The 18,602-nt window shown below is 46.5% G+C and overlaps 1 protein-coding gene across 6 annotated transcripts in view; it reads left to right on the forward strand.

Annotated features, from left to right (window-relative positions):
• Positions 1-5,072, forward strand: part of Npas3 (neuronal PAS domain protein 3) — an 836,969-nt gene extending 831,897 nt beyond the window's left edge. For 4 of the 6 annotated variants that reach the window (XM_036205811.1, XM_036205806.1, XM_036205807.1 and 1 more), the window contains 2 exons: positions 845-969; positions 2,639-5,072. In XM_036205811.1, the coding sequence (XP_036061704.1) occupies positions 845-969; positions 2,639-3,996 (1,483 nt within the window). In that variant the 3' untranslated portion in view covers positions 3,997-5,072. The remainder of the gene's footprint in view (positions 1-844; positions 970-2,638) is intronic. The other 2 variants (XM_036205808.1, XM_036205810.1) reach the window with 1 other exon arrangement.
• Positions 5,073-18,602: the final 13,530 nt, after the last annotated feature.

Consider the following 18,602-nt stretch of genomic DNA (forward strand, 5'->3'; position numbering starts at 1 on the left):
CCCATTTGGAGGCAAGATGCTTTGCTCATGCCTTGAGGTTACAGAAGCCTCTACTGATCATAAATGTGGCAGCCTGGGATCGGCTTTTCCAGAAGATGGCTAGCTCAAACTGACCAAGCATTTCATTTCTGGGAGAGGTTCATTTCTAAATTAAAAACAGAACAAACATTAAGCACATTTGTGTACATGGGTTCAGCTCCATTCTGTTAGAGCCTCCCTCTCACTGGGCCTCTCCCACTGCAATCAGAATCCCAGCTAACAAGCCACAGGTGTACACCACACGAGCAGATGAAAGTGTGATTGTAATGGGTGTGCTGACAGTTCAGGAGCCGCGCATCCCAAGATGCACCTGTGCCTCTGACAGATCGTTAGGCACTGAGGGCCTGCCACCCACTCCCCAAAGCTTTGGAACCATCCGAACAGCTGAGAAGTTGCATCCAGGGGCCAAGGCAAGGGTACTGAGGCAGTGAACTCATTACAAGCAGGGGAGAAGGTAGGACACACCAGGTGGTATGGGAATGAATCGCTGAGGTTTCCTCTCATTGGCCCAGCCCCCAGGTGTTATGCCAGGAGAAGCGTCAAGCTGCACAGTTCTCTGGCCCCCAGTGGTACCTGATTACTTAAAAGCTTTTTAGTGGCTTTCATGCAGCATTTGGGGTATTCAATCATTGTGGCAGAGCGCACCTGTACTCTGGCATGCACAATCCACGTTTCTGTGAGAAATCCCATGAGGAGCTAAGAAATAATTTCCTGTTCAGTCCTCTAAACTTCCGCAAGTTGAGGGCAGGGAAGTTCAGGAGATGATGAAGACTTGCCCTCCTGATGGATGTCTTCCTTCCCACAGTAATCCTGAGTACAAGGACACGCCCATGGACATTGCGCAGCTCCCGCATTTGCCAGAGAAAACTTCAGAATCCTCTGAGACATCGGACTCTGAATCAGACTCTAAAGACACCTCAGGTATAACAGGTATTACTTCTCCATGCTCTATGGCTAAGGCTTGCCGGTGGAAACACCAGGGGTGGGTAGCAACCAGAGGGCCATGGTCAGATGCCCAGCAATTGGCCAAATCATGTAACAAGATGTATCTAGAGTAAGTTGTTCCTGACTGATTATCTCAAAACACACCAATGCATATATCCATATTATGTCTGACTATATATATGTTGTAGCATATATGTGTATATATAATCTGCATAAACAGACAGGACAGATTAAGTAATCACTTAATGTTAGCCCTCCCATCCTTATGGAAGGAATCAAACTATGGCTCCAGAGCTAGAAGCAAATACCAGGAATAGCTCTGCCAGCCCAACAGGTGATCAAAGTTCGGTCTCCACCAAGCTGCGATGGAGCCTCTAAAATGGGATATAAATCCACGGGCTTGAGGCCTTTTTATCTGTCTTGTTCACTACTCCATACTATCCATAAACAAGCGGCAGAAGTTTTTCTAGAACCTTTGCCCCAGTAAACAACTTCCAGCATAATACAATACTAATACAGTAAACTACTTCCTCTGATGCCGGACCGTTACTTTTTATTTCTGGAAGTATTTATAACAAGTCCATACTGCCCCACCCCCGTTTCTGGTTATCTGAGGGAGTAGACTTCTTGGGTGATGTGGAGTGCAAGAAAGATTCCAGAAGCTATAGGACGTTTAGTCGGCTTCCTGTTTCCAGTCCCCTTCTGTGGACACAGATGATCTCAGAATGTATTCTCCATGACAGCTGCAGAGATGCTAAAGAAGGGCAAATGAAGGCCAGAATGGGTACAGGGTCCAAGGTTCTAACCCACTCTGCTCCCCCACCGCTGTGGCAAAGCCACAGAAATCAGCATCCCCTCCGAGTTTCCCGAGGCTGTGACTGTGGGAAAATCTGTACCCCCTCAAATGAGAAAAGCAGGTCCCTCCATCAGCCTCCCGCCCTTAGAGCGCCCCAACTCCGGGGCTGTGGACAAGGAACGCCTGTATTCCAGACACAGCTTGCGATGTGGGGGCGCACTTTATGGGAGAGCTTGTTTTCCTGGTCCCTAAAATGTGTTGGAGTTTGGTCGTCGTCCTCACCCCTCAGCGGAAGTTCTAGAACTGTCTCTGCCTCTTGTTTCTATAGTGGTGAACAAAACCCCTTACTATCATGAGCTTATAGTTGAAGAAAGAGACAGAAGCAAATAAAAAGACAGAGGAATCCAACAGTGAATGACGGCTTTGCGGAGGGAAAACCACAGATGGGGCGGCGTGGGGTTCAATAACGAATAGATGCTGGCCAGTGGAAATCACAAACCTCTCAACAGTCCCCTGACACTCCATGTCTTGTCTTCTATATAAACCATATTTCAGGTTAATCTGACTCCCTGGTGTGTCCACAGGACTCCCCACAGTGGACTCACAGAGGGTCAGGGCAGAGCCTGGAGGTGCGCCTTAGTGCGGGGTGTGGGGCTTTTATTTGCAGAAGTCCTACCGGAAGGGGCGGGTATTGCTGGCTATGGCCCGCCCCTTCCGCTAACCTTCAACCAAGCCTGGGCTTTCTTGTTTGGCGGGCGCTGTGGCTCATGCAACGTGGGATCCTAGGTTCGCTGCCCTGCTAACACGGTGTCTTCTCTTTCCCCTCCTGCCCTCCCGCCACCTGCGGGCCTCACGCAGAGGACAACGAGAACTCCAAGTCCGACGAGAAGGGCAATCAGTCGGAGAACAGCGAGGATCCGGAACCCGACCGCAAGAAGTCGGGCAGCGCGTGCGACAACGACATGAACTGCAACGACGACGGCCACAGCTCCAGCAACCCGGACAGCCGCGACAGCGACGACAGCTTCGAGCACTCGGACTTTGAGCACCCCAAGGCGGCCGAGGATGGCTTCGGCGCGCTGGGCCCCATGCAGATCAAGGTGGAGCGCTACGTGGAGAGCGAGGCGGACCTGCGGCTGCAGCCCTGCGAGTCGCTCACGTCGGACAGCGCCAAGGACTCGGACAGCGCGGGCGAGGCGGGCGCGCAGGCCTCCAGCAAGCACCAGAAGCGCAAGCGGCGGCGGAAAAGGCAGAAGGGGGGCAGCGCCAGTCGCCGGCGCCTGTCCAGCGCGTCCAGCCCGGGCCTGGACGCCGGCCTGGTGGAGCCACCGCGGCTGCTGTCATCACCGCACAGCGCCTCGGTGCTCAAGATCAAGACGGAGATCGCCGAGCCCATCAACTTCGACAACGACAGCAGCATCTGGAACTACCCGCCCAACCGGGAGATCTCCAGGAATGAGTCCCCGTATAGCATGACCAAACCCCCCAACTCTGAGCACTTCCCGTCCCCGCAGGGCCAGGGGGGAGGTGGCGGCGGCGGCGGCGGCGGCGGCGGTGGGGGAGCATTGCACGTGGCCATCCCCGATTCCGTCCTCACCCCACCGGGCGCCGATGGCGCGGCCGGCCGCAAGACTCAGTTCAGCGGCACGGCCCCAGTGGCCTCCGACCCGCTGTCGCCCCCGCTCTCCGCATCCCCGCGGGACAAGCATCCCGGGGGCGGGGCGGGGGGCGGCGGCGGGGGTGGCCCTGGTGCGTCCAACTCCTTGCTGTACACTGGGGACCTGGAGGCCCTGCAGAGGTTGCAAGCAGGCAACGTCGTGCTTCCGCTTGTGCACCGGGTGACAGGGACCCTGGCGGCCACCAGCACGGCCGCGCAGAGGGTCTACACCACGGGCACCATCCGCTACGCCCCTGCTGAGGTGACCCTGGCCATGCAGGGCAACCTGCTACCCAACGCGCATGCTGTTAACTTCGTGGATGTTAACAGCCCTGGCTTCGGCCTCGACCCCAAGACGCCCATGGAGATGCTCTACCACCACGTGCACCGGCTCAACATGTCAGGACCATTTGGCGGCGCCGTGAGCGCGGCCAGCCTCACACAGATGCCTGGTGGCAATGTGTTCACCACGGCTGAGGGACTCTTCTCCACGCTGCCCTTCCCGGTCTACAGCAACGGCATCCATGCGGCACAGACTCTGGAGCGCAAGGAGGACTGAGCAGGGGTCCCACTCGGAGGCATCGTCGGAGTTTTTGTTTAGACCTTTCATTCTAGCACTTTGAATTCGAGCAGGTCAGCGTCTTCTCACAACATGGCGGCCCCCTTCCACCCCCCTCTTTCTTTCATTGGACTTATTCTTTCTTGTAAAGACGTGTTTATTTTTTGCCTTCAGAGGGTCAGATGACCAGTTGCCTGCCATTTTGTCTTCTAAGATGTGTGTTGGGTTGTTTGGCTTTCCTTTACATCTTTATTAAGATGTCTTTAATGTGTATATGCCTCTGCCATAGAATACTCAGTCTTGTGGTCAAGAGATTTCTCAAGTGACAACCATTGGGTTTTCTCCCTAAAGATCTTGATATGATCAAGATGAAAGAGACAAGCATAAATGCATAAATGATTGTGCCCTGTTTGACTAAGTCAAATGAAATGGGGTGGGTGGTTTTTGGTTTTCCTGTCCCTAATTCCTTTGAAAATAGGGGAATAGTATTTTAGAATTTTATGCAGAATTTAATTCTTTTTATGATTAAGATTTTAAGATTTTCTTACTTGCACATAAAAATAATTTGGGTTCTTAAACTTAATTTCTGGCCTGTGACTAGAATGTTTAAAAAAAAAAAGAAGTTGAACTAAGTGATAATTACTGAAACATTAACTTAATTTCTAAAACCATGGTGCTATCATTTATTAACCTGTAATGTCTTCATACAAAATGCAGCTCCCAGGCTGGGTTTTGGAAAAGAAACTGTGTCTTGTCCTGGTCTGGAGCCCGGTTGCTACAGTCTCCTTGGTTAGTTTAGACAAAGCCCTCATTAACATTTGCTGCAGGACTTCCATTTACCTCCCAACTAACAAACACAGCCTCACTTTCCATTTAATGGGTCCGTAAAGGCCTGTTAAAGGGGGGCTTCTGGACAGCTCGGACTGATTTGAGGGGCAGTTTAAGTACATACTGCCTTTTGTTGAGCTTCTTTTTAATCCTTACTCAGTCTAACTGAGGCTGATTCCGCAACTTCAGTAACATTTCAGAAGAAAAGGAGGAAAAGGAGAAATAGTTAACATTTTTTGTTTTGTTTTGTTTCTTTGGGATTTTTGTTGTTGTTGTTCTCATTTCTTGCTAAGAGAAAAAAACAAACACAGGTTGTATTGGGGGCTGATTTGATGGAATTTATTTCCCTTTGGTTCTTAGTTCTAAGTTGAGACCAACAAGTTTTTAGAACTACAGAATGGGTTAATGAGCTCAGACAGGTAACTGCAACTGAAAACCGCACATTCAGTGAAGAGAGAAAAAAAAAAAAGAGAGAAAAAAAAAGAAAAAAAAATAGCCGATTTTGTCTTCGTTGCCAGAAATCAGTGTGGTGTCAAACCCTCCAAATGCCTGTCCCGTATAGATTCTTCTCCCACTTCCTCGTTGGGCAGCTGTGTGTTAAGGCGTCTAATACCAGATGTGAGAACTGTAACGTGTACGAGGTGTTCGTGTCCTTGGCTGTGGGTCCCATTGCAGTTTCAGTGTGTGTTCCTATATGCAGTATATGCTAAGCTAACGTAGTCGTTTTGTCCCGTCTTCTCTGTGCTGTCTCTAGTGGAGTGGTGCAGTCCCATTCCTGCAGTCCTAGTGAATCAGTGACTCTTGGGGGTTAGTGGGTTTGCGTGGTGGCCTTTCCCTGTGGCGTCACCTATACTGCTTCTACTGTCTGTGAATCCTGTTTTCCTTTGCTAAGTCCCCGCTGTTGCTTTGCTGTTGTATATTCCCCAGTCTTTCCCTCCTGGTCTCCCACTTTCTCTCCTGCTTCCCTTTCCTGATACCCCAAATCTAGTTCATTCTCAGAGATTAAAAAAAAAAAAAAATTAAAAAAAAAAAAAGACTCTTAACTAGCTCAAGGTTAATGGAGTCATTCTTCCCACAACGGAATTCTGGGTGTGACTTTCCTGGAGTGCTCCGCAGAGCACTGAAGACTAATGCTCAGACATAGTAAATAAACGGATGCCATCCAGCCTCAGCTGTTGACACCCCCAGAGTCCCTTGAGCTCTGCCTCTAAGCGGTGGGTGCTTTTCTTTGGTTTCCTTCCACGTTGGCTGATGGAGCCGTATATAAAGCAATTACCAGTGAGACAGAAAACGATTTCCAAGGCCAACCAACACTTTAAAAAAAACAAAATGGGAGGGGTTAATGGAATATAGAATTGTCATATCTATTTGTTTATTTGTGCAATGCTAATATAGTAACTCGGCTGTCCTTTGAATTATCACCGTGCTGAGTGGATTCCTCTAGAACTTTGGATTCCATGAGTTGGGCCCAAACCATGGTGGAATAATAACGGAAGGAAGTTAAATGCCACAGATCTTAGCACTGAGCTTCCTTGAAGGACTTAAGTCAGTTTAAAGATGAAGAAAGCCGATGGAGAAATTCACAGATTAGTTTTGGAAGCCGTACAGTAGCTATCGAACAATCAAGGGGACGCACCTATCAGCTACAAAGAACAGCTAGACAGCTGGGTTCTTTTTCTTTTATAAATGTTTCTGTGTTGTGTCAAAATGATTTCTGGTGATTTAAACTAACAGATAATCACAGCTGCTGTCTAAATCCATAGTGTTTAAAATTACAAAATGAAAAAAAAAAATACTTCATTACCTGTGAAGACTGTGTCTGTGTTTTTAACTATTTCTTGTACAAATATATGAAAACTTTTATGAGGAGACTGGTGCCACGTAGCTGGATAATGTGGAAAGGGACATTCTGTTCGTAAAGCCCTTAGCAGTGTTACCAACTCTACAATATATATATAAAAATCATTAAAACGTTACAAAGCGACAGCTATGCTACATTTGTTTTGTGTGAAGCTAACCGGACTTAACTTCCTGAGTGCCTGGCTTATTTTGAAACATTTTTTTTTTCATTGACCATTGATAATGCTGCAAATCAGAAATGTACATACTTCATTTACAACAGGGTTCTTTTTATACTTTTGTAGATTCTCATACATGTCACATACATGGTTGTCTTTATGTAACTTAATTTTTTCATCCGCAGGTGCCATTTTCATAATAAACTTCTCTTGGATTTGTTACTATCTGGCATCATTTCTTGTACATGTAATCATCCTGACTAATGAATGCTGGTAGTATTTGTTTAAGCAGGTACCTTGGTCATTATTATTTTGAAAAAATGAAAAAGCTTTTTGAAAAAAACGCATTCATATTTTTGCTAGTTTTGGAGAAAAAAAATATATATGTAGCTTGTTTCCTGATGAGGCTGACAAGGCACAGATTACAATGCTAATCCAAATACTACACGGACCTTCCTTGCAACCATCCTGAATTTCCAGCTACCCCAATTCATTGTCATAGTGAGCATCTATTGTGTACATTATCAAAGCTGAACAACGGGGCTGCAACATGAACCTCGGTGGGAAGAGTGCATTCTTTTCTTGATTAATGCGCAGCGAGTGATGACAGTTTTCATACATTCATCATTTAAAATGCACTCCGTATTTTCATTTCCTATAAGCGATAATGTATAACCCACTGTCCCACTGCTTATGTCCTCCCTCTATCCTCAGTGCCTACTTGGTGGACAGGCTGAGGAAGTCATGGTTGGGCTGTGTTACTGTGAAGTCAACATATGGCCTGTGGTGTTTTAAAGTGGGTTCTGTGAAGTATTTTCTAAGGGCAGCTGGTATCTCAAAGGTAAGGATGAGGTGGATTACTAGTTAACCCTGTACACTACAAAAAAAATGGAGACAGCTGAACTGAACTGATGAAGGAGATGAACTACAGAAACTACCAACAATGGTTAACTCTCACCTTCCTAGTTTTAAATAAGTCTTCGATGACATTTATCACGTTGCAGGTAGCTGTTGCTAATGGGGACATAGATATGGTAGTGTAAGTTAGGGTTGTATAGCTCTAGGTTTCTCTACCATTCCCTACGGGACCCTTACTCAGAAGTACTTAAAGTAAGAGAAAGAAACACACAACAGCGTTGGCCCAGCTCCTTTCTTCCGCTTTGCTCCTGGAAGTCAGGTAAGTACTAGATAGACTGAGAAAGGAACCATCAGAGCTAGAAACTTCATCCTAAGTGAATGACTGGTGAACGAGGAGGGAGCCACCCAACATGCTCTGGTAGGAACTGGTGGCGCTGATTCTTCAGAGATGGCTTTCAGGACTCTGAATGTGGCAAGGTCTCCTCAAGGCACAGGGACAGTTGTGGATTGTTGACAGTAACAGTGAATGATGGCGGTGGTCAGCCAGGGCATTCTACCCCTGGACATTCACAGATTCCAAACCACAGAAAGAGCAAAGGTCTTGGAAGACAAGTACAGACACGGAAGAACCTCTTCGCCCGCATTTTATGTCAGTAGAAAACGCAAATCGTGTCAAGTAACATTATTCCCAGAGATGACAGACGGCAGTAACAGCAAGCCTTCCTGCAACACCAGGGTGAGTGAACACCCACAGCTGCCTTCTGAGCTCTTGTGTCTCCTAGGAAACCATTCTAAAGGGAAAAAAAGGCTGACCTGGAAAATTCCCCATGAACATGAACTATTGTCTGTTCAACTTCACGGCCTCCAAGAGTGCCCAGAACTATGATTTGCAAATAGTGTTGACCCTGTGAAGACCAGCTGAACAGTGGCCATAGGAGACAAGGAAACATAGCATGGCCCATCAAAGGGCAGAGATTCTCCTGAGAATATCCATGTTTGAGAGGACAGCTTGAGTTTGTATCAAGAGAAGAAGTTCGAAATGGATAAAGCAGCATGTTCACCCCTTCCTATGTCATGGCTGGCACAGAGTGGCCCACTGAGAAATGTAGGACAGTCAGCTGTGTGTTTACAACATTGTCCTCTCTGTACCCAACATCTACATAGATAAGAGAGAGAGAGAGAGAGAGAGAGAGAGAGAGAGAAGAGAGAGAGAGAGAGAGAGGATCTAAGCAGTTCCTGATTTGGTACACTGTGACATGGTATCCTGGGGCCAGCTACAGATACTGAACTCAAAAGAAAGCTTATTTTCAAAGCCTCCTAGATAAGCACAGGGCTATACAATAGTCTTCTGGAGATGGTTAGGAATGGAGAGGGATCCCCATTATAGAAATTCTAATGCTGAGGGTCTTTCTAGCCCACTGTCAGAGAATTATAAAAGGTTGGAGCTGAAATCTTCCTCCTGCTGTCAAATTGACAAAGTCTAAACTCTCTTCTATCGGCAAAGCTTTCAAAGATGTCAAGATGGAGGTCAAGTTTTCAATAAGGCTGGAGGCTGGAGGCTAGTTCCCCCACATGGAATTGTTGGCTGAATTCTTTCACACGCTAGTCACAGGCATCTGAGTATATCGGAATTCATCAGCTCCCTTGTATAGATTTCCTGGGACCACTTGATGACCACAACCTGGGTGGCTTTCATGGCTCTTAGAGGCTAGAAGACTTGAGCTAGACGGGGCTCCATGCTTCTCTCTTGGCTTCCGGCTTTACCAGCAATCCTTACCAGCGCTTAGTTGCTATCCACATCACTCCAACACCCCTCTCCTCTGTGTCCTCAGGTCTTCACACAGAGTTCTCCTTGTCTAAGGACACCGGCCACATCCAGTGCAGCTCCAGACAGATCTGACAAGGACAGCGAAGGCAGACAGACACAGGGACACACAGAAAGCTGCGATGGGATGATCTGGGCTCTGGACTGGAGAATCGCAGCACCCCAAAAGTGTAGCCTGTTTATTATATGCAGTTGAGCAGGGTGATCCCATACAGCTGAAGAAGGAAGTGGGGTAATTACAGAGAAACAAAAAGGCAGGGTTTATGGCGTAACCGCTGCTTCAAGGAGACAGGCTCAGCTAATCTCAGGAGGGGCAGTGTCTGTGGGGGAGCAGTCCTCAGGCCATAAAGATCTGGGGAGAAAAAGTGATGGTGGACATTTTCTGCACACACTATCAACACTTACATTCAGACCCCCACAAGGAAGGCATTGCCATCCCTCTGAGCCTGAGGCTATGGAGGCCTTGATATGGCTACACTCATGAGGACTTTATTCACTCAGGAATTCCTCCGCTCTCTACAGACACCAATCTCATTAGATTAAGGACCTTGTCTACTCCATTATGACCTCATCTGTACTAATTACAACCTCAGCACCCAACTACATACACACACACACACACACACACACACACACACACACACACACACACATATACACACACACATTTTATATATATTAGAGAAAGAAGACTACATGCAGTGGTGCTGGGTGACTTCAACATTTTTCTAACTTTTTATTTATTCTTTGTGTCTTTCCCATCATGCATCTCGATCCCATTCATTTCCTGTCCCTTCATATCTGCCCTCTGCCCTTGCAACCTCCCCCCCCCCAAAAAAATGAATAAAATAAAATTTAAGAGAAAAAAAAAGAAGAGAAAAAACCCTTGTTTTCCAGGGGAGAGGGGACAAGTCCACTCATAAGAGTCCATATTGAGGTATGTCATTGGACATAGGACTCAGCTGTAGATGTGAGCAGTGTCTGCATGGTATGGCGGTCCTCATCCATCTTTTCATTTGGGACTCCAGCTCTGGAGGTTGCATTCACTTGTTAGCTGCTATATCAAGTTATCGTCTTAACGCAAATCTCTACTCCATCAGAACATCTAGGTCTTCTTACAGTGTGTCAGAGTAGGTCTCCCTTCCTCCTCTAGGAGCTCCGCCCCCACCTAATGTTGCTCTGAGCCATGGTGAAATTTAATTGAAGGGAAGTGGCTCGCTAAGAAGGGGAGGCGAGCAAGGGCCTGTCCCCTCTGAAAAGACACTCGCACTTTCCTTGTGCTTTACACACAGACTGTGGACAACAGAAAACATGTGAAAATCTGGGTGCGGGGACACAGTGCCCCCAAAACAAACACTTGCAGTGGGGGTGCTCCCTTGTAAGTAAACTGAGGCAAGAGAAAACCAACCACAAGAAGGAACTGGGAAAAATTAAAGTGCCATAATTAAAGCCCGTCACGGACCCAGAATCCAGGTAGACATGCCAACAATCTTGGCACATGTGTGCAAAACCTACTCAAAATTATAAAATAGAATTATGAGCTCTAACCCTTCACTTCCCAGAACATCTGGAGACTCCTTAATCCTTTTTTATTGGTCAAAATCAAGAATAAACCAGGCAGTGGTGGCACACGCCTTTAATCCCAGCACTGGGAGGTAGAGGCAGGCAGATCTTTGTGAGTTCGAGGCCAGCCTGGGCTATAGAGATCTAGGAAAGGCGCAAAGCTACACAAAGAAACCCTGTCTCAGAAAAAAATAATCAAGAATAGCCAAAATACATTCACCAGCTGTTTGTTCCTCCCAGAATTAGAATTTTTAGCCCCCAATTTTCCGCTTCTCTGCTTCTCTCTCACACCTTTCTGGGGACATGCAGTCACTTATTACAGTCACTTCTTCCTATTTGCAGTCACAAAAATAACAAAAGGAATGACTATATGGGAAGCATTTTTCTGAAAAAAAAAATTGGGTTTTTAGGAATAATACTGATGAACTGTTAAAACTAAGGGAACAAAGGAAGCAGAAGGTAAGGAGCTGACACCCCTGTATGGCAAAGGTGCCCAGATTTATAGTGGAAGAGTCAGAAACAGGACGTAATATCTGTGTGGCCCCCACCCCCACCTCCCTCAAGCAAACCATTATGCCCTTGATGAATTATTGACTTTGGAGTTTTATCTGTGCCATGAATAATCTAAAACTTGGGAGTCTCAGGGCACAGTTCATAAACAAATAATTATATCACAATGATAATTTTTCAGGAATTGCGACATCAATCATGGCCATGTTATTATCAAGTACATTTTCTGGTTGCCTCTATTCATCAAACCCTCCTCCCTCTCCACCCTTCCACACGACACTAGCAAAACTCATCACCAGATTGCCTCTTATTTACACATCGCTCAAAGGGGGACAGAGCAGACGCACACAGAACGGGCCAACCCAGTGTTTATGAGAAATGAGTTTTCATTAAGAAAGTTCAAATTAAATGTTTTGAGAAAGATGGGGGGAGGGCAATTAATTATTCCAGCCTCCCCCAAAGAAGCTCTCTGAAAAGATTTTACTCAGAAGATAAAAACAGACAGAAGGTTTGTTCCATTTCAGGCAATACTAATAAAACAAAAGGGCTTGGTCTCAGAAATCCAGGAAAATAAGAATACAGTGATGTAATTCTACATATGCATTGCTTACTCTCGTATAAAAAGCTTGGCCCCGATTCTGAACATGAAAGAGGCAAATGGAATCATTTGGGGAAGACACAAATATCTAAGTCTTCATACACAGCATCAATGGAGCTGACAAGGCTTGAGTCTGGTCTAAACCGAATTTCTACAATGGTACCAGAGAGCTAATGATTCCAAAATAGCAGTACAAAGGTATTCTTAGGCTACTGTGCCGGCTTCCCATCCCCTAAGGTCACAGGACTCCTCTTCAGGTAACATGTTCTTCTCACAGTTCAAAAAGAAGAGGTGAATAAGAAAACAACTCGGAGAAACCCCCCCCGCTGAGATACAAGGTTATACAACTAGGCTGAATCAGTAACAGGCAGTATTTACCATCAACGCACATGCAGGAGGGCTGTCTCCCGGTCTCTGCTTCCTGACAAACAGTGCCTGTGAAGCAATGTACACTGAAATGAACAAGAGAGAGAATATTAAAAATTCCTAGCAGAGCCAGGTATAGTAGCACGCACTGTAATCCCAGCATTTAGAAGGCTGAGTTGAGGCAGGAGAATCTTGAGTTCAAAGCTAACCAGGCTACACAGTTCAAGGCCAACCCAGGCTATACAGTAACACCCCGTCACAGTAAATAAACACCTCACAAAGAGGTACCAACCCTGAGCATCCAAGATAATGCAATTCTGTAGGACGTCCTGAGTTTAGATCAGATGATCTCCTCCTGGTAGTAAAAGGTGACTAGGAAAAGGGTGGGCTGCTGCCCTATGGGAGGACAGAGAGCTAGGAGATACCACTCCCAGAGAGGAATTAAGTCCAGACTCAAAAGCCCCTTAAACATCATGCCACCCAGGAGCAGCTCGAGGCCTTCAACAAACTTTTCCCTGGCTTCTGATGCACTGTCCTACCCCCTACTGCTTTGGTTTTTAAAATCTTCCAGTTTCTTGAATGTGCCCGGACACTGTAGTGCCCGGACACTGTAAAGCACCCTGCCTGTGGGGGATTATGTTGATTATATTTGTTGACATGGTGTCTTAGTTAGGGTTTCTATTACTGTGATGAAACATCATGACTAAAGCAGCTTAGAGAGGAAAGGGTTTATTTGGCTTCCACTTCCACACTGTAATCCCAAATCCAAAGTCCACACTATAGACAGAGGCAGGACAGGAACTCAAACAGGACAGGAACTGGAGGCAGGAGCTGAGGCAGAGGCCATGGAAGGGGCTGCTTATCTTGCTGACTTGTTCATCATGGCTTGCTCAGAGAACTCTTTCTGAGAGAACTCAAGACCACCAACCCAAGGATGGCCTCACCCACAGTAGATTGGGCCTGCCCCCATCAATCACTAATTTTAAAATGCCCCACAGTAGCCAGATCCTGTGGAGGCATTTTCTCAATGGAAAATTTCTCAATGGTCCCTCCTTTCAGATAACAGGAGCTTATTGCAAGTCGACATAAAACCAGCCAGCACACACGGGAAAAACAATCTTGACTCTGGCTCCTTGGCAGGAGCTCCTGGGCCATGTAAAATGGAGAAAGTGGGATGAGCACTAAGAAGCATTTTGTGATCAGCCCCTCAAGCTCAGGCCACTGCGACTCCTGCACCATGTTGGTCTATAACCTAGAACTTGGAGCCAAATAAGCTTTTTCCCTTAAGCTGCATTCACAGCAAAAGTGGGGGGGGGGGACGAAGACAGTGGCCCCACTAAAAATGCTAAATTTCCCCCTCAAAGTATCATTCTCCACGGGAAGCATACCTGGTCTCTGCCCTGCTCCATCCTTCCTCATTCACAGTCTCCATCATAAGCGTGGTGCTCTCCCTACTGAGCCCCGGTTCCCCCTCCACCCACTTGCCCTTTTACCTCCTTTCTGTCTGGTAAGAGTTCCTCAGGGTTCTAGGTCAGTTTGTTTTCTGGGGCTCAGGGGACTGTTTCACGGCTTGACTACCCCGCCCTCGTCATCATCTCCACCCATCACCCATTCGTCATGAGGAGGCCCGAACACCAGCCAATACGTCACTCCTTTCAGGAAATCTACCCTTTAAAATAGGCTGAGAGGGAATGACTGTTCATATTGGATCCCATGAAACTATCTGAAATGCACATAAACCAGGAGTTTGCCTTCTTCTCCAACCTTTAGTCCTCCAGGGAAGAGCTAAGAGCCCTGAGCTGGACTTGCATAAGTTCCTGCCTGGTCTCTCACTGCTGGGAACTCTCCTCTGATGGAAGGAGGCTGGGCAGTGGGGAGAAAAGAGGAAGGAAACAGGAAGGATACATGCCATACGTTAAGACTCCTCCAAAGGGAAAGTGAGGCAGTCTGCACTGGCCACGTGCACTGGCCACGTCCTCCAGGACTCATTCGAGAGGCCTTGGTCCCCACTGCCCAAATTCATAGGCCGCAACACACACCTCTGCTTTGGAGGTATGGAAAATAAGAAGTCTTAATCACCTTAAAGAAATGTTCCCAAAGTACAAATGAAACTGCTCTTCCCTGAATAGCATTTTCTAAGGTGAGGATGCTCACAATTATTTTTCATTTTGAGCATTTTGAGTAAATTAAAAGGGGGCTCCACTTTGTTTCCCTACAAATTTCACCTACTTCCCTCTGTGCTGTCCTGGATATTTACATAGACCTGCCCAAGTTAGAGACATTTTCAGACATTGATTAATCTATAATTCTTTGAAGTAGGGAAACATTATTATCTCCACTTTACAGATGTGGAAACTAAGACCCAGAGGTTAATGACTTGCCCAGAGGTCAAACGGCCAGTCAATTCCAAGTGTGGGTTTTAAAAGAGGCTCCCCTATCTGCTCTAAGGCTTAATTCAAGTTTGTTCTCAGCTCATCTGCCCTGTTCACATCAGCGCTGCCTCCTACATGCTGCTGCCTCTAAATTGTGCCTCAAGGCCCTTCACATGCTTCTTGAAAGACCAAGACTCCTTTCTCTAGCTGCAGTCAGCATCCCTACTTCCTGTTACCTGTAAATAAGAAATGTTGCTTTCTTCCTGGAGTATTTTGCAACAGTTTTGCATTGCTAAATAGAACTATTATGTGTGTGTGTATATATATATTAAACAAAGCCCCTTAATTCTGTCCAAACCTAGAATCTAGAGTTTTGTTGTCTTTTTCTTTCTTTCTTTCTTTCTTTCTTTTTCTTTTCTTTTTTTTTTTTTGTTCTGGTTTTTCCAGCTCTGGTTGTCCTGGAACTCACTCTGTAGACCACCAAGTTGTCCTCAAATTCACAAAGATCCACCTGCCTCTGCCTCTCTAGTACAGAAGTTAAAGGTATGTAGCACTACCAACCTGGCTGTTGATTTCTAACTGTAGCCTACAATTAATTTACTGATGACCTATCTTTGGCAGACCAGGAATATAAAAATGAATAATATATTATCCTTTGTCCTCACATTTGCAGAGTATAAAGGGAGGCCAAAATGTAAAAGTTACCCAGGCACTGAGGTGAGTGTGTGTGTGTGTGTGTGTGTGTGTGTGTGTGTGTGTGTGTATCTCCCTGTCATTCTAGTACTCGGAAGGTAGAGGCATAAATCTCAGGAGTTCAAGGTCATCTTTAGGTACAAAGCAAGTTCAAGGCCAGCCTAGGGAACTTGAGACCCCGTCTGTCTCAAAGTTAAAAAGGTAAAAGTTAAGTTGATCATGACAGTAGAGTGACATATGACATGACAAACGTGAGTCCTGTGTGTCAAGAGTGCACTGGGGGGCAGCAGAGCTTCCCCAAAGGAGTGACCTCCAGTGGGGTTCTTGGATAAGGAGGTGATTGTGGACAGTAGAAGAAAGACAATTCCTGGAAAGAGCATTACAGAGGCAGGAGAGAGCTTGCGCGTCATTCACTAGACGAGAGACGCCACTTCAGAATCTGGAACGGCCAGCTAGGAAGGTCATGGCACCCAGCCTACACTTTGATAGCCAAGGTCTGTCCCTAGGATGGGGCTGTCTGTCCCAAGAGAAGTGCCATAGTCCAATGTAAAGCCTTAACCCACTCAACAGACCCACTTGATGCAGTCGCTAAGTGGCAAACGCCTACAGGGGCATCTTTTCTGTTGGTCATGCAAAGGAGCCATGAAGATGAACAGCAGGCCCGGGAAGAAGCTACCCTAAATGTTAGCTGTGGAGTATGGATTCTGTGCAGGTCTGAATAAGAACAGACCCCTACAAAGCTCATATATTTGGAGACTTGGTCCCCAGCTAGTAGAACTGTTTGGGAAGGATTAGAATGTGTAGTCCTGTTGGAGAACATGAGACACTGGAGGTGAGCTTTGAGGTTTCAAAAGCCTGTTCAGGCCCAGTGTCTGTCTGTCTGTCTGTCTGTCTGTCTGCCTGCCTGCCTGACTGCCTATGGATTAAGATATAAGCTCTCAGCACCATGCTTGCCTGCCATGACTAATTCTCTTGTGTAAGCAAGCCCCCAGTCAAATTTTTTTTTCTGTAAGATGACATGGTCATGGTGTTTCCTCATGGTAAGAGAACAGTAACTGAGTACCCTAGAGATGGAACAAACTGAGAGAATTCTAACCAGAAAGATAACATATTAGAGATTTTATAAGGGAAATGTCACACAGAGAAGCTAGAATCTAGAGCCACGTCTCACAGGGAAGAATGGTTCTCTGGGCCCGAGTCAGGTTCACACCTCTAATCCTAGCATCTGAGATGCTGAGAGATGGTGAGTGCTGAGGGTCAAAAGCCAGCCGGGATTATGTAGTGAGCTTAAGGCTATCCTCGGGCCAGAGCAAAACCAGCAGCAGTGATGTCAGGAGGAGGACTTGAGAGGCTTGACAAACAGTGTCAGTGATAGGCTGGACGTGCAAAGAGATGATGGAGAGGAGTAAAAGATGCCTCTCGACTCTGGCTTGAGTATGTGACTATCCCTGAGAAATCCAGATAAAACACGGGCAGAGAGAGGTAAAGGAATGAGCAGAAACTCAAGAACCTGTCTTCTAAGTAGTGTATTTTAGGTGAGTATGGAAAATCCAGGTCATCCTCTTAGTAGCTAGAAAAACAGTTCTAGATGTCTGGGGAGAAATCTGATTTAAATCTGGTATCAGAGAATCATCACCGGAGACAGGAGAAGTGAAAAGTCTCTCTCTCTCTCTCTCTCTCTCTCTCTCTCTCTCTCTCTCTCTCTCTCTCTCTCTCTCACACACACACACACACACACACACACATACACACACACACACTGAAGTGGGGGTGCAAACTAGAACAATTTTTAAAGGACCAAGAAGGGAGTGTTAGGGGAATGTCTAAATGGTGATCTGAAGAATAAAAACCCAAAGCAGAAGCCACAGCTGGAAGGAGCAGAGGGGAAGAAATAGAAAGTGAGAAAAAGCTCTAAGGAGGCAAAAGTGATCACCATTCCCAACACTGAAAAATAGGCATCAAATGATGCAGTAGGCAGAACCCCAACTGTAGATGAATTTCTAAACAGTCTTATTAAATAAGAAACACAGAGCCAAATATAGGGGTGAACGCCGTAGAGATCAGGGAAATAGTGATAGTCACCAGCTAACCTTATTCACCATGCTGCCACAGCTTCCCCCAAGAGAACCAGCTTCTTCCTGCACCTTTATTGCCTTGCTGTTTGCCTTCTCATTGGCTCTTAGCCCAGCCACCTCACTTCCTCATCACTGCCTATCTATACAGACCTCCAGGTCTCTATGGTTGGTACTGGGATTAAAGGCATGGTCACCACACAGAGATTCTGCTTGCCATGTGATTGGATTAAGGGCGTGGGCTACCACCTCCTGACTTCTGTTAATGGCTCGCTATGTGACCTCTGATCTCCAGGCAAACATTATTATCATACAAATAAAATATCACCACACCCAACTGTGGCAAGGAAAGGACAGGGAGAAGGCATCCATCTTGAGGTGCTTCCTTGGGGGCACTGATCAGTGATCTCTAAGAAACCAGTGTCCCTGTCATTTACACTAAATAGATCTGGATTAAAGGGCCTGAGGCAAAGTCCTGTCCCTGTGGACTCCCTAGGTGCCTTCTATCTATGTACCTCACATGCATCCCCCCACAGCCTGAGCTCCCCACACAGCAGTGCAGCAATCCCTGGAGATACTGTATGTGCCTTAAGGCCAGACACACGCGGCACAGTGCAGGTGTCAGGGGTGTTTTGGCCTCTTAGGTTTGCCCCAGAGAAACTTTGTTGGAAGACTTCTCTGTGAATGCACAGTGGCTCTTTTCCAGTTGTCTGGTTTTTGTTTGTTTCAGAAACTCCTTCCAAGAAAGGGAAGGTAACGAAGGCATGAGTGGAACTTGATTCCGTGGAAAAGGGATGCGATTGGGCCTAGATCTATAAGGGCCAAGGCCGAGTCTGATGGAATCAACCCCTGGAGGGTTGGTTTGAATGAGAAACATCCCCATCCTCTCGGGCATTTTTGGTT

The sequence above is a fragment of the Onychomys torridus genome, chromosome 14 (genome assembly GCF_903995425.1).
Source record: "Onychomys torridus chromosome 14, mOncTor1.1, whole genome shotgun sequence".
NCBI classification, from domain to species: Eukaryota; Metazoa; Chordata; class Mammalia; order Rodentia; family Cricetidae; genus Onychomys; species Onychomys torridus.